Source organism: Colias philodice, chromosome 28 (genome assembly GCF_061535455.1).
Source record: "Colias philodice isolate Cphi_HAF_F1 chromosome 28, ilColPhil1 Martin Lab GWU primary, whole genome shotgun sequence".
NCBI lineage: Eukaryota > Metazoa > Arthropoda > Insecta > Lepidoptera > Pieridae > Colias > Colias philodice.
Window position 1 is genome coordinate 2,487,956 of NC_143113.1, and position 20,984 is coordinate 2,508,939.

Below are 20,984 nucleotides of genomic sequence, written 5' to 3' on the forward strand. Positions count from 1 at the left end.
TACATCAAATTTACATAAAATAATTATTGCTTAACTATCCATAATTTTGAATTAACTGCTATGACGTCACAAAATGGCGCTGATCCTATTCTTAGTTGGACTGCATAATCAGTGTTTGATTTATCAGTGAGAATAAACTTGGAATAAGCATATGGGACTTGAAACTCTTGTCAAAATCTACCCTATTAAAAGACATGGAACTTCAATCACAGAGTAATTACATAATTAATTTACTTGATTTCACTTTAAATTTATTTATATAAAGAAAAAAAAATCCCTCTTATGTACCAATAATCTGTATAATTAATAAATATTGTTCCACAATGTTGCAAACATTCCCACAGTTACAAAACAAAAAAAAAAAACAAAAACAAAAAGATCCATAGATACAATCTTATTCTACAGGTTAATGAGAACAACATAAAGATAATCTATGTTTAATCTTAATTGGTTTAGCGGAATGTAGGAGCGTTGCATAATTATATTTTATCTGTGAAATTCCACAGTACAAGGGTTCACTTATGAGTTTATCGGTGTAATAGCTCTATTTTTCCATTTAGAAATAGACATTACCTCATAAGAATAGAATTTTCTTGAGAAAGATGCTGTCCAATATCCTAATATTGAAGGTTTCATATAAAAATATAAGAAGTTAGGTTTTGGTGTCTTGTCGTGGTGGAAAATCTATATAATAAAAACATGTTGGTAACGCAAAACTCAAGAACGGCTGAACCAACTGTAATTCTGTTTTTAATCATATTCCTTGAAGTACAAGGATAGTTCTCATCTACCACAGGCGAAGCCGGGACAGACCGCTAGTAGTTAATATCAAGTTCCTTACTGACATTACGAATGCAAAATTGTATTTGTCTGTACTTCTTTCACGATTTTTAATAATGATTTTTGTGTCTGGAGACTAGGGGGCGACTGAAAACTTTTTGCCATATTAAAATTCTCATTCCCATGGCATTTTATTTAAGAACGCAAGCAGAGTCTAATATTTATAGTTCTTATAAATACTCACACAGGCCTTTCAGTTGATGACATAATGCCAGAACATCCTTAGATGTTATTTAATTTCAAATCTCTTTGATTGAGATAGTACTTATATTTGTAGTGATAAATTGTGTGCAAATACCTGCCTATATTCTACACCTATTCCGAGTTCTGGATTGAAAAATGTGACAGAATGACAGGACTCAGAAGGCTGATGACCTACATTTCCCAAAAGAAAATCGATCATTTTCCCACACCCCATTAGGAAACACGGACTTCCCTGTGCATTCATTGAACTATAAATCTGATCATTTCATATAATATATACTTGATTCAATAAAAATTTCTGTAAGTATCTCTTATGCAATTGGATTAATTTCTCATTATGCTAAACCACAATTTAGATGTCATGTGATATAATCTTATCATCTGTTTTTATATACCTTGGAATATACAGGGTGTACCAAAAAGTAGTGATGAACGGAAGCTGAGAGGTAGAGGACCTAGAGGGCTATCCGAATCACCCCCATGTATGTTATGCGATTTTTCGTATTTTCGGAGTTATGACGTTTTTTTTCAATTTTTCACCTATCGCCGAGTACGATGATATTTTCACTCATGCTGACGTCAATGATTGCGGAAGATGCTTGATTTTTTTTGTGTGCTAAGCTGAAAGATAGGCCAATTCAGTATGGTATCATTTACTATCGTTAGATCTTTGAATGGAATAAAAAAAAGAATTAAATGGCAAGAAAGATAAAATTACCCAATATGTTCACCACTTTAAGGGCCCGTAAAAAAATAAAATCACATAAAAAAAGTTTTCCGTTTGACTTTTAAAAACTTGCTCTATCTATCAGATAGCTACCCTGAAAATTTCATTTAATTATTCAGAAGGCTTCAATCGAAAAATTTAAATCTAAATGTGGTAAGTGCAAAAATTGAATTAACTTGATGATCATTAAAACCAATAAATAGGTGTTTAATTACCAGAATTTTTTAAAATAACCCCGCTGTTGCTCAATGCAAGTGCGACATCACCGTAAAAAGTTGTCTTTTAAATGTCTGAATGCCCTTTTATCATTTTTAATGGTTTCTTCTGCTACTATGAATTTCCGGGTTATTTCGTCCAAATTGTGGCATTTTCTCAAGTAGCCGAGGTCTTTTTAGTATTCCCATTGAAACAAATCAATGGGGTTTAGGTCGAGGGACCGTGGAGGCCAGGCTTTAAGGCAGGCATCACCGGCGCATGCGCAGGCTGCAACGACCAATCCATCTTTCAGGGTATCTTTGCCCTTTAGCCTGGCCTGCACGGTCCCCGGACATAAACCCTATTGATTTTTTTCCTTGGGGATACTACAAAGACGAGAGACTGCCACAATTTGGACGAAATAACCCGGAAATTCATAGTAGCAGAAGAAACCATTAAAAATGATAAAAGGGCATTCAGACATTTAAAAGACAACTTTTTACGGTGATGTCGCACTTGCATTGAGCAACAGCGGGGTTAATTTAAAAATTTCTGGTAATTAAACACCTATTTATTGGTTTTAATGATCATCAAGTTAATTCAATTTTTGCACTTACCACATTTTGATTTAAATTTTTCGATTGAAGCTTTCTGAATAATTAAATGAAATTTTCAGGGTAGCTATCTGATAGATAGAGCAAGTTTTTAAAAGTCAAACGGAAAACTTTTTTTATGTGATTTTATTTTTTTACGGGCCCTTGAAGTGGTGAACATACTGGGTAATTTTATCTTTCTTGCCATTTAATTCTTTTTTTTATTCCATTCAAAGATCTAACGATAGTAAATGTTACCATACTGAATTGGCCTATCTTTCAGCTTAGCACACAAAAAAAATCAAGCATCTTCCGCAATCATTGACGTCAGCATGAGTGAAAATATCATCGTACTCGGCGATAGGTGAAAAATTGAAAAAAACGTCATAACTCCGAAAATACGAAAAATCGCATAACATACATGGGGGTGATTCGGATAGCCCTTTAGGTCCTCTACCTCTCAGCTTCCGTTCATCACTACTTTTTGGTACACCCTGTATTTTAATACTTTAAAACTAATAAATTAAATAAATTAAAATAACTAATAAGTTAAATTAACCGCTCCTCATGGAGATATTTGACTTGAAACACCTACTTTAAAACTAATAAATTAAATAAATTAAAATAACTAATAAGTTAAATTAACCGCTCCTCATGGAGATATTTGACTTGAAACACCACCCGGCTTAGGGTAAGCGACGTTAAGTGGGGTGGAAGGATGGATGGGTGCTCAGTTGATGAAATAGTGTTTGTGAATTGTGATAGGAAGAAATGAATAATAATTAACTACCTAATTGTCATATATTAACTTTTATGTTCCTTACAAATAGCTACTTCATACTAGGCACTCCCCATGATCCCAAAACGACATCCCCAATGTAATTGGGAAATGAATTGTATTTAATGTTTTGCAAATTTAAGATTGTATGAAGATTGAAGAATACTCAAGGATAATTAGGATTATGATTAATTTTAGAAAGAATTAACTTATAATGCGTTTTTAACTTAATTTTAAATATTATAATCAGGTGCTACAGGCAATTTTCGCGACTTCTATCTGTATCGAACTGGTTTTTAACCGTTGTTTTGGATGATTAATTTCTAATCAAAATTATTAAACTTCTGAGGGTAAATTAATTTCTTTTACCACGATTATATATTTCTAGAATGAATCGAATTGTGCTCTTTACAAATACTGAATTGTGAGTAGGAAAATAATATTTATAGCAGCGGAAATAAAATTGGAACATAAAATAAATGTTGTAAAGAACAATGATAATGAACATACCTGTCGGCACTGAGCTACCATCCGTATTTTACAGCTTGAAAATCACTAAACAAATATACGTCCGATTAAGTTCACTCTTTGTTTTAAATTAAGATTTTTCGCTAACGATTTAAAAAAACAAACAATCACAATCACTCAATAAACAATTTCGAACGCGATTGATTGATTCATTTTTTTTAAATAGATATTGCGGGCGGAGAGGCTATGGTTTTAGGATAGACAGCCAAGCCGCTTGACGTGACGTTTATATGAACAACATGGATGCTGGTCTTTTGGAAAATATCGATTTTTAACCGACTTCCAAAAAAAAGGAGGAGGTTATCAATTCGGCCGGTATGTTTTTTTTTTTTTTTTTTTTTTTTATGTATGTACACCGATTACTCCGTGGTTTCTGAACCGATTTACGTGATTCTTTTTTTGTTCGATGCGGGATGGTGTCGAATTGGTCCCATAAAAATTTTATTCGGATAGGCCCAGTAGTTTTTATTTTATGAGCATTTTTGTCTGTATTTGTAAATGTTGCAAGTGCAAGTTTGAAGTCGGTTGTTTTTAACGCAGTTATTGACTTGTTATAATACTATCTGTGAATACTGTGGTGAATACTATCCTTTTATTGCAAGCAGTATGCAGTAATTTCCAAATTAATTTTATGTTATTATAATAAATCTAGTAATTACTGTGTAGTGCTTAGTAAAATAGAGAAACAAAAAACTTTTTCTTGAACAATTTTTATTCAACGAATTCTAAAAAATAAAGACGTTGAGAATCATATTGCAAAACTTTTAACTTTAAACTGTTGTTTTAATGAATATTAAATTTTAAAAATTTATTAATTGTAACCTACTAGGTATGTTGTATGTTGCAATATGGAATATGCATGATTTTTTTATTTTTTTCATCCGATAGTTTATAACATTTTATATAGGGGAGAAAAATTTTGCCGCCAAAAAGTACTTAGAAGTAAGTATATAAAAAAAATGTTTTAAAATATGTACTCAACTCAAATCGACAATTCAAACGACGCGGACGCGGCCATTTGGCGCGCTTCGTGTGACGTCACAGTTCATGACAAATTGTGAAACCAGAAATACATTAAGAAATGCTCCAAAGTGCTGTCTTTGTAACGTAGTACATGGTTTTTAAGAATTTTAAGGCAAAAGTGGTGTAAGCTATGTGGGTGTAAAGAGGCGCGATGTTCTCATCCTATCCTATCCTACTAATATTATAAATGCGAAAGTTTGTGAGGATGTGTGTTTGTTTCTCTTTCACGCAAATACTACTGAACCGATTACAATGAAATTTAGCGCACATATAGAGGGTAACTTGGATTAACACATAGGATAGGTTTTATCCCGGAAATCCCACGGGAACGGGAACTATGCGGGTTTTCCTTAGACAGCGCGGGCTAAGCCGCGGGCGGAAATCTAGTAAGTTAATATTGTTGTGCAGATCACTTTGAGGATAGTAATTAGTATTAAACTCTTTAGGTATTTTTATTGTAGGAAGTTCTATCAGATCTAAGGGGGTTAGAGAGAAATGAAAAACAATAGTAGATAAATATTATTTTATTTATTGTAATTTATATTACATTTTGTTATATTACATGACACTAAAATACTATGCAAAATAAGAGCCTATTAAAACCCACACATTTTTGTTTACAGATAAAAAACCAAATTATAATAAAAAAATTAAACCATAGACCAATAATATATAGACAAGTTTTTGAATAGAGTTTGAAATAAATAGACATGAAAAGCATACCATTTTTTATTAAATAAATTACAAGTAATATTGCAATGGTTATTACTATATTATACTAAAACTAATTGAAGACTAAATTGTATTTACAATGAATAAATTACATATATAGCTTATGACTAAATTAATATATGTATTATATATTTTAAGATAAATTCAGTGAAAGTAAAAGACGTCAGACGTGTGGCAGTCGGGGACTGCCGCGGTAAAGCTATTGCATGCTATGCCTTCAAGCCACACCTCCGCGCCCGTCGGAGTGGGGAGCGTGAGGTTTTTCGTTACTAAATTTCTGGATTCGGTCCCTGCACTCAGGGCCCGCGATAGAAGCTATGCAACAGCTTAATAAATATGCATCTAAATAATATAAAAATTGAAACTTTGACGAAGAATCAAAAGTTCGACGACATGTAACATCCAACCTGCACTTGGCCAGCGTGGTGGATTATGGCCTGTACCCTCATAGGAGGCCCGTGTCCCAGCAGTGGGAACGTATGTGATGATGATGATGATGAATAATTGAAACTTAGGCAACAAGCATATGATATTTTCAGGAAAATTTTCTACTTATTTGCTTCGTTCGTGTGGAAAAGGTGAGTTTTTTTTATCAAGCTAACAATATTATAAACTGTTCAAATTCTAAATAAAAAAAATGCTTTTTCTAATTTCGCGTAATAAAATCAATTATTTTATACATTTCGTATTATGATACAATTTAATACATAATATATATACACATTTTTTTATATTTACCCCATACAAACCTTTTTTATTTTTTTATATAAATAACCATCATATTGAAAGTACACCCTATATTCCAGAAGTAATTCAAATCTAAGATTTTTCGACTTAACACATTTAAATTGGCTACCAACTGACCAACATACTTTAATACATAAAAACAGAATCCTTCTTAAAAGCTATTATTATTAGGGGCTATTATAAGGAGAAGAGCTTCATTTTGTAATGGCATTGAAACATTATAAATGCGAAAAAACGTTACAATGAAAGTGTTAAAAAATTTATTTACATAATATGTGCAATCCTATTATAGATAACTATATTATTTAGCAGCAAGAAGGAAGATTATTGCAGCGAAACTTCTTTAGGCGTGTTGAGAGTAAAATATCAAGGTCGCGTTATGGCAATACCGTCACGTCATGGAGTAGGGCGACGATTTTGGTATCTTTGAATCTTGCCAAAGAAGTTTCACTTCTGACACGTGTGCTCAGCACACACGGTCTTTTTTTAATTATTACCACATGATAATAATATAGTTTTATTACTATTAGGCAGTACATAAAATATTATATCCATACAATTTTGGTCCTTATCAATTTCTATAATTCTTTAAGCTTTAGTTCAATCATAATAAAACATTTAAATATATAAGTAAAATTAATTACTACCTACATGTCAATTAAAAACATTTTATTTTGGAGGTAGAAACAAAAATAGGTTTCAAAAGACGCATATAGGTAGTTATTATTTGCTTTTCCAACATTTAATACATTGTCAAGTAAGTATCATAAAATAATCAAAAATAACAATAATTATATTATGCGGGTAGTTAAAACAATTCATCACCTATACAACTACGGTACTTGTATATATGTAGTTGCAGTGGTTACAAAAATCATGAAAAATTTTACTGAGAAATAATGCGGGTAGTTACAAAATTCCTTACACATATTTATTACCTTGTGTTTTTAACATGAACCGTTCCATTTACTGTATATTCTATGGTCATGCAGGCAATGATAAAATCCTGATATTCGATAAAAATAAAATTGGAATCCAAATAATGCGGGTAGTTATCAAATTCTTCACACATCTCATTCCTCATAACTGTAGCTTCATCTTAGATTGATGACATATTGGATCCATACAGTGTCAGTGACTGTGATGCAAAAATGTACATTCCAACTCTTAAATCGTACGGGTAGTTATAAAATTCGGCTATCACAGATCTATATTTATTTATACATACAATTTCTGTAATATCCGTAGTAGGCCAAAAATCGACAACAGACCACCTCAAAAATTATGCGGGTAGTCAAAAAAATTTTTCTACATTACATAATATACATATACATGCACTGCAGTTCCCACATTTATCAAAAAATTCCACTTTAAAATTTTTACGGGTAGTAATAAAATCCACACATTCCTCGCTTTATAAAGATTAAAGACTATGGCAGCAGTTTAGTTGAAAATATTACCACATGACTTTATTAGCAAGTGAAAAATTCCTCTGGTTATACATTTGTGAGCTATTATGTCATACAATGTGTCCAAAACAATTAAAAAATAACTTCAAATTATGCGGGTAGTTACAATATTGCTCATACATTACATCTTCACCGTCTCACACACTATATAATCCCACATTTGTCAATAAATCCACTTTTTTTTATATCTCACATTAAAATATCCAGTTCAAAATTTTTGCGGGTAGTTATATAATCCAGCCACTCCTCGCCATATAAATACCCGTGTATCGCCACTATGCCAGCAGTTCGGTTGAAGCTCTGGTCGCGCACTCACTTGCCCAGTAAATGTTCCCGCATGAACTAATTAGCGACCATACGTAGGGAGTGAAGAATTCCTCTGGACGTTCCTCCTCTACGTAACGAAACTTTAGGTCGGGGAATTTCTGTGGAGTTAATAAATAATTATTATATTTCGTTTTATGGTTTTTTATATGTATCTTAAAATATAAAAAAAATTACACCGTTACGTCATTTAGCCGACCGTATAGGTCATCACGTCATCACTTTCCCACACCGGATATAATACTTTTAGAAATTGCACGGGAACTAGGTTAAATATTAATTTGAATGTAATAAATAATAATAATTTAATAATTTATTTATTAATAGAACATCAGAGGTCCACTTGTAAGTATTATTTCTTAATTACTATGTTAGTTTACATTGTTTACATAAAAATGTACTGCTATTCTACACAACTACCTAATTGGTGTAGACAGTTTATAACAAATCACAGCAAGTCAACGAGTATTAGTAGAGTATTAACTAAGTGAGGGTAGTTGGGTCAAACGTCGTATAAACAACGTCCAAACCCCTAGGCACGATTCGTTCGAATGTGCCACGAGTCAAAGGAAAGCGGCAATTTATAGTATTCGACAGCTAAGCATGGTCGGACAGGAAATAGTGACAACTATATCGACAACTATTCATCCACAAAATATGAAGATATTGAATCATGGTAACTCTTTTGGCTTTCGTATCGCTATTTTAAAATATTCATAACTTTAAAAATACTTAGGTATTTTTAATCTAACACTTATCTTACCTTTAGTCTATCACTAGACCATTGTTCCGCTCCCTTTTTAATACATTGCAAAACTTCTGTTACACCGAGCTCCCCTCCCGCACCTTCTTGCACCCTTTGAAGGCGGGTTGAGAAATATCCTATCACCTGAAAATGGTAATAAATACTTTAATTATTGCAATCGATTTCTAATTTATTACCCGACTTCAAAAAAAGGAGGTTCATAATCCGGCCGGTATTATTTAAATAGACAAAAGCGTAATGTGTGTGAAATCAAAATGCTTACTGTTTTTGCGTGGTATTAACGTCAAACTATTATAAACTATCTACTCGTTTTGAGTACCTAACAATCAAGCATGATTTTAAATTATAAACATTTTAAATCAAGCATGATTTTAAAAAAAACATTTCTAGTACCTATCTGTTTTACGCATATATTTGCATGCTTTATACAAAGCGAAACATGCTGAACAATTATCTCTTCACACCTCTCTGTACCATGTTTTTGGCAAATAAATGTTATTTTATTTTTTTTTTTATTTTATTTTTTTTTTTAAAGCTGTAATTGTTACAATTAAAACCGACTTTTACACGCGTTTTTCCGACTAGTTTTTATTAGGGTAACGCGTTATAACAGAAAATATAAATTGTTATAAAAATGTCTTCTTATAACAATTTTATGTGGTAGCAGCACGTACACAAGGTCCACTTTGTCCCTGTACTATAATATATCTACTCACCATTTCAACGTTCTGCGCGATACTGTGGTGCGAGTGCTGCTGGAACAGCTGCTTCTTGTGAAGCAGCGCGTACACAAGGTTCAAATTGTTGGATAATTGGTGTGTGAGACAGGAGTTTATTATTTCTAGTAACATTCGCAGTACTTCGTCCAGTACTGCTATGTGTTCCATCTGTAAATAAAAAGTGAAATTAGCATGATGTGAAAAAAAACGGTTGTCTGAAAGAAATCGCTATTAAGCGATAAGGCCGCCGTTTGTTACAATGTATCTTAGGTTAAGTCTCAATTTGTAATTTATCTTGAGCAATAAAGTATAAATAAATAAAAGTTCTTTACTGCAGAAGAAATCTATGTTATATGGCAATACATTTTCACCAAGTAACTATTCCTGATCTTTCCAGTTTGTCTTTAGAGATTACGTGATGCGTTGCATGTTTACACAAATGTTGATGTTTTACTTTGACTTCCATTGAGTTACTAAACTCTGTTTCCTCATTAATAATAATTAAAAACAAGTGTTAAAAAATGAACTTACAATTTCTTCAGTCTTTTCTTCCGCGTGATGCGGCAGTTCTATACTATTAATATCACCACCTGTAAAAGATTTTAGTGTTTTCTTGAGTTACTGAGTATTATCATATTTTTCCAAATTCAGAAAAAAAACAACATAATATAATTATTATTATCATGACTCCATTATGGACTTATCGTCAAAAAAGAGAAATATTATTCATTTGTTTGTCTGTACATACCTTCAATCTCACTGCACAACCTAGCTCTTCGTTTTGTCAAAGTTTCAAACAATGATATTAACCGCTGCGCCACATATGGATGAAGGTTTCGGAATTCACCTGTAAATATATTTGTTTTTTTCAGAAATTTTCATGCTAAATAATCAAGATGAAAAAGTGTCCGAAGCGAAACTATGCCTAACCGTGTATTAGGCAGAGTTTTCTAATGAGAGATACAACGGACTTTGAACATTACTGCCATGATATAAGGTGTGTATTTCAATGTATCTTTTATATATCGTCTCTCGGACATTTTGACCACCTTTTAATAGGCTATTTTTAGACCATATTTTTTTGAAGTGAAACTTCTTTAAGCGCGTTGAGAGTAAAATTTCAAGGTTACGTCATGGCAATACCGTCACGTCAGACTTTGGTATCTTTGAATCTTGCCAAAGAAGTTTCACTTCTGACAGTGATGATAGTACTCACAGCTCATATTAGCGATAGCCGCTAAACAATTCGTGTGCAGATATTTGTCTCTAACCCGCGCCATATTGTATTGTAACGCTCTAACAACGACCAAAACCATCAGACCACCTAGAGATATCTCCGATATTGATCTCTCACCGTACCAGGTTAGGTTTTTTAACATCTGTGAAGGAAAAAATAGAAGTTAACAAAAAGTTTTTTTTTGTCATGGGTTAGGTTTATTTTTAACATCTGTGAAGGAAATATTGCAAAAAATTAACAAGTAAATATTTTATTTTTTCCAAAAAACTTTTTATGTCAGTTAAATAGGGAAGAATATTCAAATTAAAAATAGTATTATATGAAGTAAGAATGTAGACGCGTAAAATGAAGAAATAAAAATCTCTATTGTGTTGTTACAGTCTTAATATATCATGTATTTGCAATTTTTTTTTTCAGAAACTTAATTTTTTATAAAAAATCTAGCCAATATTTTTAATCCGCGTTAGAATACAAACAAATGTTTCGACAGAATTATTAAAACTACATAAGAACACTAAACAATCTTCAAGCAAGATATAAACATCACATTAATAAAAAGACGTGTGTTACTCGGGGACTGCCGCGGTAAAGCTATTGCATGCTATGCCTTCAAGCCACACCTCTGCGCCCGTCCCCGTGGGGAGCGTGAGGTTTTTTCGTTACGGAATTTCTGGATTCGGTCCCCGCGCTCAAGGCCCGCGATAGAAGCTATGCAATAGCTTAAAAATCTACAAAAAAAATACTCACAATTTGATGTACATTTCTAATAAGCGCTTCGTCTTCAGTCAATATTAACAACACTATAAGAGACATGTATATGTGGTGCGAATTACTGTCTGGCGCGTTGTATAGCACTTGAAGTATTGGTACTATCTGTTAAAAAAAAACATTTATTTTATTAATGAAAATATCAATGTAAAAAAGGCTAAAAAATACAAAAAATATATTTTTTTGGACAAGTTTCATAGTACTTCGCACTATTGACACTATTTGTATTAATAAATTGAGTTCAGAGGGCGAAAAAATACCGAAAAATGGATCGAGCATTTACTGTAATAATATGTCGCATTTAGAGCTGTTTGTTTTAATTTTTTTTCAGAATTAACAAACACGTATCTTATGTTAATACTTTCAAAAAAAATATTTTCAGCAACAGTATTTTAAATCACATGCTTATGCAATAAATTATTAATTCATAAATCACAAAAAAATACAAATACATATTCATATAAAACACTTACCAAATTCTCAATATGCGTTTCATTAGCGACATGACGTTTGTACGCTTTGCACGAATGTAGCATCAAATATAATAATAGTGTCGAATGTTCGCACCCGGCGGTTGCACATAACGCCTTATGTAGCTAGAAACAAGGTGCAATTTTGCTTGACAAGTATTTAAATAACTAGTAATTTCGTTTGACAGATGTATGGAGTTTGATAGAGCGAATGTGTCAATTATGACACACATAGCGCCTTGTGTAACTAGAAATACGGTATAAATTTGTTTGAAGTCTTTGGAGAATGTATAATATTGTAGTACGTATAAGATAGACTTATGAAGCTGGGAATAAGGTGAAATTTTGTTTGACAGATATATGGAGTCAATTGAAGCAAATCTGTGGATTATGATGATGAAAATAAGGTGCAATTTGGCTTGGCAAGTCTTTGAAAATTATGATATGAATGTTCGCAGGCGGTCATCGCACATAGTGCCTTGTGGGGGTGGGAATATAGTGCAATTTTGTTTGACAAGTCTTGATGTTTGAGTTAATTATGAATGAAAAAGTGTCCTTGGCAATATAGTAATTCGACTAACTATCAAAGCAGATAATGGCTAAACGGAATTATTTTTTTCTTCTGGGTAATTAAAAAAAAATATACATAAAAAGACTGTCAAAACGAAAATTCATGTGAGTTAAAAATATACTTAGAATAAATATAACTTACAGCCACCATGTCTATCCGTGGCGGTGTGATCTGTCCCGGAAGATTTGTATCTTTTTGTGGTGTGGTCGCTGATGTTTCTGTAAATATATTTCAAGTTGAATACTTATTTAACAGACTAAGAAGAGCGCTTTGAAATTGTTATAGCACATAGCAAACAGGTGCCGAAAATCCTCTTGCAGTATATTTAACCTACTTTCTATTACTATTAATTATATAAATAAAATTCTGACAATTTGGGATTTGACCTGACCAAAAGTAATTTTAGGAATATTTTAAAAAGTTATATTTGTTGCACATTTTACTGGAGTGTAAATCGGTCAATTAGTTAGTCAATAAGTAAGTGTAAGTCCCAATCATTTTCTATCATATTTTAAGTCATGTACCAACACTGTTTTTTGTATGTTCTAGTCACTTACCAGCGGCATCTTCACACTTGAGTAATGCATATCTATACAGATTATCGTGATATCGTCGTCTATCGAGTGATTGGCTTACGCCAGTAAATACGACTGGTTAGTTAGAGGGTGTTCACTTTTTACTTTTTTGCACTATTTTGTTGAAATAGTGGTCTAGTTTCATAGTCAATTACTTAGTGCTAGTCATGGTCATTTGCATTATTATTTTTATCATACACCATACATTTTTTGTTATTTTTTTTGGTTATGTATCGCATTTTTTGTGTTTGTTTAGTCACATTTACTTACCAGCAGCATCTTCACACTTCAACAATGCACATCTATACAGATTATCGTCGTCTATCGAGTGATTGGCTAACGCCAGTAGCAGTAAACACCACTGGTTAGCTAGAGGGTGTTCTCTTTGCACTTTAGGTACTATTTATTAGTGTGTCAATGAGTTAGTTGTCTTGGTCAGTCACTTAATCCGTTAATAAGTTAGTCAGTGTTAATCATAGTAATTTGCTATAATTATTTTTCGTCATGTACAATAGATTTTTTGTATTTTTTTGGTTATGTATCGCATTTTTTGTGTTTGTTTAGTCACATTTACTTACCGGCAGCATCTTCACACTTCAACAACGCACATCTATACAGATTATCGTCGTCTATCGAGTGATTGGCTAACGCCAGTAGTAGTAAACACGACTGGTTAGCTAAAGGATGTTCTCTAGCGAGTCGTTCGGCGAGTTCCCGTCTATGGGCCGGTGGAGCGCTGTATATTGTTGGGGGTGATGGAGAACTGAGTGATAACATGCTCCAGAGGGATGCTGCAAGAAAAGATAAATCTCATCAAACTCGGCATATTATTTTATTCAAGTAGACCTACCTTTAGTAGGGCGTTGAATTATACAATGCATATATATTTACCATCAGTTTAGGAGAGCAGAGAAGAGACGTGTAAGTGAAAAACAAATTAGAAAACCGTAACTTGAAGACTAGGAAAAATCGCCTCGTATACATAGGGTATATTCTGATAGCCCACAATGTGAAGCATCTAAAAAATTATTGACGTCAAGGTTTGGGCCACCTGTATAGTGAAGATGGGTAAATTCTTATATTTTTTTTTAGGATTATGTAGTAGAATTACGCAGTTTGTAGGACAACTGACAAATAGGACATTAATATAATTAGTATATAATACTCACAAGCAATATTAATCAGCATACTGCCGGGTCCTTGTGACCCAAATTGCGGTGGTGCGGGCGCCATATTGGATAAATTATTTAATAAAGTCTTCACTAATAATGGTGCGTGCATACTGTATCGACCTTGAAATAGCGTCCTGTGGACAATAATAAATAATTATGTTTAAGTATTATGTATTAAAAATGAGCGTGTGTGTCAGAAGTGAAACTTCTTTGGCAAGATTCAAAGATACCAAAATCGTCGCCTTACTCCATGCCGTGACGTTATTGCCATGACGCTACCTTGATATTTTACTCTCAACGCGCCTAAAGAAGTTTCCTTTCAAAAATTACTATAAGACTACCCCGTTAGGGGGTCAGTCACAAACATACATACAAACATAAGTTAATACTCTTACCTATATATAAGAGAAGTTTCCACCAATCTAGTGCTTCCGTGCACACCAGCAAACATATAGACAGACATAAGAACAAGTAGCGTGTTGATACACTCTAAATGTAGGTGGTATGTGTTGTCGCTGAAAATAGAGTTATTAGTGGGAGAAGTTTTATCAAAATTGGTTAAGCGGTTTAGCTGTATAGGTTATAATTATAAAAACCAATATACAGGGTGGAAATATTCTATCGGCCCTGGACTCCTGGAGGGATAGTACTCGTAATATTTATATTTGTAAGGGCAAGTATTTTTTCGGCAGATTAACATTATTGTATCGATTTGAATAATAAAATATCAAGTTTTATTTTTTTCATTTTGGCTAGTTCAATCCCGGGCAAGCAAGAAAAATTTCAATTTTTTTATATATTGGGTTCATTTTTTTTAAATAAAGGAATGTTTCATGAGAAAAAAATTGCTATCTCCAGTATTTAAAGTACTTTCCCTCTAGGGCCCATAGAAAATTTCCACCCTGTATATCCATACTAATATTATAAATGCGAAAGTAACTCTGTCTGTCTGTCTGTTACTCAATCACGCCTAAACTACTGAACCAATTTTCATGAAATTTGGTATGGAGATATTTTGATACCCGAGAACGGACATAGGTTACTATGCGGGTTTTTATTTGACTGCGAGGGCGAAGCCGCGGGCGGAAAGCGAGTATAAAAATAATTCAAATTCTCATACTTACGTAATCGGCACATCAATGATAAGGCTTATCAGTGCATCTATTAACATTTCGACTCGACTCTCTCCAGTGACTATTTTTGGTTGCTCCACTGTACTATCTTGGTTTGGATCTTGTTGTGGTGGCTGTAATAAAAGACTTATTTATTTAACTACGTAATATATGTATACTGGAACTAAAGGTAATGAACATGTGAAACTTGAACCACAGTTAATGAATATTGAACCGCAGTTAATGAACATGTGAAACTTGAACCACAGTTAATGAACATGTGAAACTTGAACCACAGTTAATGAATATTGAACCGCAGTTAATTAACATGTGAAACTTGAACCACAGTTAATGAACATGTGAAACTTGAACCACAGTTAATGAATATTGAACCGCAGTTAATGAACATGTGAAACTTGAACCACAGTTAATGAACATGTGAAACTTGAACCACAGTTAATGAATATTGAACCGCAGTTAATGAACAGGTGAATATTGAACCATAGTTAATGAACAGGTGAATATTGAACCACAGTTAATGAACAGGTGAATATTGAACCACAGTTAATGAAAATTTTTTTAATGAATACTTTAACGGGTGTATTTTTTTACAATAACATTATTGATCTACAAACAACTTTTATCCCCTTTAAATAATACTAGTTTTATATAACATAACCATACTGCAAGTTTTCCATAAAAACTAAACTCACCGTAACAACTTTCGCCTGTACATCTAAATGTTTGCACAACTCATATTCAGGGACCATTTCCACTAGATATTTGGTTACTGATCTGATGAAGAATATTGCGTTGTAGCTTTGCCATGCCAACATAACACTGAAAGAAAAAATTGATATTGTTAAACGTAACTTTTGATTTAATATTTTTATGGATGAATAGTTGTCACTATTTCCTGTCAGAACATGCTTAGCTGTCGAATACTATAAAATGCCACCTTCCTTTGACTCGTGGCGCATTCGTTCAAATCGTGCCTAGAGGCTTGGACGTTGTTTATACGGCGTTCGACCCAACTACCCTCACTTTGCTAATAGTCGTTGACTTGCTGCGTTTTGTTATCAACTACCTACATCGATTATAATGGTTATTTCATTACTTTCAACTCTAACTTCAGTATGTTTAGGTTGGTTTTAAAAAGTGTTTTAGTTAAGACAATGCAAAATATAATATAGGTATTAAATATTATAGGAATGTACACATGTACAATGAATTAAATTATGCTAACTATAATTTTTTCATAAATATTGTTTTAAGTCATGCAATGATGCAACTATTACAAATTGTGATCATTATTTTAAAATAATATAAATACATAGAAATAAAATCTTTCTTTGTAAATAATGCAGTAATATTTTAACAGAATAGTTTAAATGATAACATTTTGAAACAACATGTTTTTTAAAAGATATTTGCCTGCCTTGTTGCTTCATTATAGTTCTATTCCATTTCATCTAATTAACTTTAAAATTAAACTCATTATGAATGCTGTTTAAGTTGCTAATTAAAATTAAATATTAATTATGTGCATTCTTATTCACTGTATCTAATTATCAGGATTAAATATTAATTACTAGCTTACCGCCCGCGGCTTCGCCCGCGTTTTCAAAGAAAAACCCGCGTAGTTCCCGTTTCCGTGGCATATCCAGGATAAAACCTATCCTATGTGTTAATCTAAGTTACCCTCTATATGTGTGCTGTGTATTTGCGTGAAAGAGTAACAAAGATACACACACACTACACATCTTCACAAACTTTCGTATTTATAATATTAGTAGGATGTATATTCTTAACACCTCCTTGGTACAGTGGTTGACGCGTGAGCGTAGAACCGAGGGGTCCTGGGTTCGATTCCTGGTTGAGATGAAGTCAGTCTCGGTCTTGCAGGACACAGAAGGCTCACCTACTTGAGTTGTCCCTAAAGATAATCGATCAGTGAAACAGATGTATGCATAATGCATCTGCCCCTTACCCCACTTGGGGACACAGGACTTCACTTTTTTATATTCTTAACAACTTACTTATCTGTATTTGGTGCAGCCAGCAATTCCGTAGCTCTTGTAATAAACACTTGCACTAAGGAACCAAGGTTGCCTGTCTGCGGATTATTCTGCAGGAACTTTTGTAGCAATGTTTCTGTGCTTGCATCGAAAATTAGCTGTTCGTCACTGAAATATTAGATTGTTATTAAATTTGTGTTTAAAAGTGGATGGAAAAGTATAATATTGGTTTAATGGTTTTCGATTTGGCAAGAGATGGTATACAATGGCTTAGAGAGGATAATAATACCTCCTTTAAATGAACAAACACTTTCACTTCATTTTCATAGAATAACTAAATATATAATTTTAATGTTTAAATACAATTTAGGATGTCTTAACAGGAGATTAATATTAAGAAATCCAAAGAAGAATTTCATAAAAAAAATTGATATTTTTGGTTTTATGGCATTCAAATGCTATATAAATATAAATTTATAAAGTATAGAAAAAATTCGATCACGAGGCGGGACTCGAACCCGCTTCCCATCGCGCCATTCTGGGGCGGATGCCTGACCAATAAAGCCACTCGAGACCCGCCAGAGCAATCGAATTTATTCCATTCTTTCAGTTTTTATTTGTTTAAGGGACACACCGCGCGCCATCTATTGAGTGATTATAAATTTATATAAAAAAAAATTCAAGAAGTTATAATAAGTTAAACTTATTCCATACAATGATTTTGATCAACAAAAACAATATGTTAAATTTAGACAAAGCTAAGATTGTAAAAAATAAAATAATTTGGAAAATCCAAAAGTGCACGCCTCATAATTTTTTTTTAATAAATATTTATTAATTATTATTTTTGTTTATTTAATAACAATTAAACCACATCGAATCAGACCCTGAAAAATGAAAGGGTTCTATTCCTGAGCATACTCAAGCGTAAGAGAAAAAAAAAGACTCGATTAGTAAAGTATTTCGGTCGCTATCGTGTTAACAAGAAAAAGGATCCGCACATACAGACACACGGACGTCCAAGACAGAACTTTTTTAAACTGTTTTTTAACTAGTTTAAATAACAAAAATGACATAAAAAATATCATGAACGTTAAAAATAGTGTTTTTTCTTAATATGTGTGTGTATGTATTATCTTACAAGTGCAATGTATGATACATAAAGACATTTTAAGTTTGAAAAATCAGATATTTTGCGCGAAGTGACAGTAGTACCCACCTCAACGCTTCGCTTATGAGGCGTGCAATATGTAGCTATTTATGACCAGCGGTCCGCCCCGGCTTCGCCCGTGGTACATATTTCGCAATAAAAGGTAGCCTATGTTCTTTCTCAGAGTCTAAAGATTATCTGTGCCAAATTTCATCAAAATTGGTCCAGTAGTTTATGCGTGAAAACCATACATACATACATACAAACCTTTCCTCTTTATAATATTAGTATAGATAGTATAGATATACATTAATACTTACGCATTAGTCGGCAGCTGTATATTGAAGGCCAATAGCTGATTCCAAAAGGGATCATTTGGACATATAACGTCATTAGAACAAAACCTGGCGACCACCTCGTTGGTAGATATATCAGAATATCTACTCACTGATATTCCCATTGTGGATACTGTAATAAATGTTTGTGTTAATCTATATATTACTAGCTTACCGCCCGCGGCTTCGCCCGCTTTGTCTCAAACCTAATATATTATGCACTAAAACCTTCCTATTTAATCACTCTTTGTATTAAAAAAACCGCATCAAAATCCGTTCCGTAGTTTTAAAGATTAAAACATACAAAGGGACTTAGGGACAGAAAAAACGACTTTGTTTTATACTATGTAGTGATAAAGCTGAAGAGTTTGTTTGTTTGAATGCGCCAATCTCAGGAAATACTGATCCATTTGAAAAATTCTTTCTGTGTTAGATAGCCCATTTGAAAAAGCCTATAGGTTATATATCATCACACTAAAACCAACAGGAGCAGAGCACTGCGGGTGAAACCGCAGGGCGCAGCTAGTTAACACATAAATCAAGGAAGAAAGTTGTTATAGTAGTATATGTAGATATATATTAAAATATGTGTTCCTGAGATTAGCGGGTTCAAACAAACAAACAAACTCTTCAGCTTTAGAATATTAGTATAGATTGTTTCCTAACATTTACAATTCAATGGTACAAATATATTCTGTGTTGAAATAAACGTGAAACTTAAACATGCAACTATTTGCTTTAGCCATTATATATTTATTTGATTACTAGCGATCCGCCCCGGCTTCGCCCGTGGTACATATTTCTCAATAAAAGGTAGCCTATGTTCTTTCTCAGGGTGTAAAGATTATCTGTGCCAAATTTCATCAAAATCGGTCCAGTAGTTTATGCGTGAAAACCATACATACATACATACAAACCTTTCCTCTTTATAATATTAGTATAGATGTTTCTCTGTCCCACCTGAACAATTAGGAGCTTAAAATATAATGTCATCTTCAAAATAATATCCGACTACAACGTAAAAGAGAGCTGATAAACAAAAAATACGTAATTGACGTAGGTATATACCTATTTTGATAGAATTATGTGTAATAAGAATTCAAAGTGTAGGTATTTTGTCTTAAAATATATTTCTACACAAGGGATAAACTGACACTATCACAGATCGTAATATATAATTTATCTAGGTGTGTTATTTTCCTAATTAGAGTCGGTATAGGCGATGCAATATTGATTATTGTTTTATTTGCGGAAAATTGATTTATTCACACGGGTTTCAGCTTTTTATAAAGATTGTTGCAATACACTATCAGTCCGCAGTTTTTAAAATCTTACCTTATTGTAAATATTGTTAAATGTATGCACGGAAATTAATCGACACCTTTCATCAACAAACCATCGAATTAAAACCACAATTATAACTTCTACGCCACGAATTCATTGACAATATGTCAATTGTCAGTGTCATCGTGAAGTCCTAAAAATGTATTAATTTGTCTAGATACAGAACTTTTAGACGCGGGAAGGAAAACTATACATGCCCCGTTTTCCAATTACAGCACTAGAGCGCATTAAGCGGCATAATGCCGTTGAATGTTCCAACTACAGCAATGCTTCGCACAATCGAGCACTAGAAAAAGCACAGAAAAAGTAATGCGCGTGAATTGATGCGTGCAATCGATTTATCGTTAGTAATTATTAATTGTTGGAAAAAAAATTAAAGCTCTCTGTAATTGGAAAACGGGGTTTGTATCAATGAAACCAAATATGTACAACCAAGATTGAAACAATTAATTAGAGAAAGTCTGAGCTGACATCAATATATGTATATTTCACTTTTTTGCATTTAACCACTATAATTATATGTCAATATTGCATGTACATCAATGAAAATTAACGAAATCTAAATAAAACATAATAACTACAAACGG

At 32.9% G+C, this 20,984-nt stretch overlaps 1 protein-coding gene across 1 annotated transcript; it reads right to left on the bottom strand.

Annotated features, from left to right (window-relative positions):
• Positions 1 to 6,261: 6,261 nt before the first annotated feature.
• Positions 6,262 to 20,533, bottom strand: LOC149476224 (dymeclin). The gene is made up of 17 exons (XM_089712178.1): positions 20,389 to 20,533; positions 19,039 to 19,186; positions 17,590 to 17,736; positions 16,264 to 16,390; positions 15,563 to 15,684; positions 14,834 to 14,953; positions 14,436 to 14,572; positions 13,845 to 14,057; positions 12,833 to 12,909; positions 12,124 to 12,246; positions 11,630 to 11,755; positions 10,862 to 11,024; positions 10,394 to 10,492; positions 10,177 to 10,235; positions 9,643 to 9,813; positions 8,924 to 9,049; positions 6,262 to 8,261 (listed from the first exon to the last, which is right to left on the bottom strand). Exons 2-17 carry the CDS (start codon positions 19,176 to 19,178, stop codon positions 8,112 to 8,114), a joined length of 2,100 nt encoding a protein of 699 aa, XP_089568304.1. The 5' UTR covers positions 19,179 to 19,186; positions 20,389 to 20,533; the 3' UTR covers positions 6,262 to 8,111.
• Positions 20,534 to 20,984: the final 451 nt, after the last annotated feature.

Excerpts from the sequence above, each read along its gene's own strand:
- LOC149476224 (XM_089712178.1), bottom strand. The coding sequence starts at position 19,178 with ATGGGAATATCAGTGAGTAGATATTCTGATATATCTACCAACGAGGTG. Across the intron at positions 15,685-16,263 it reads TACAGGCGAAAGTTGTTACG|CCACCACAACAAGATCCAAA; the intron begins GTGAGTTTAGTT and ends CTTTTATTACAG. Across the intron at positions 9,814-10,176 it reads AAGAAAAGACTGAAGAAATT|ATGGAACACATAGCAGTACT; the intron begins GTAAGTTCATTT and ends TTTTATTTACAG.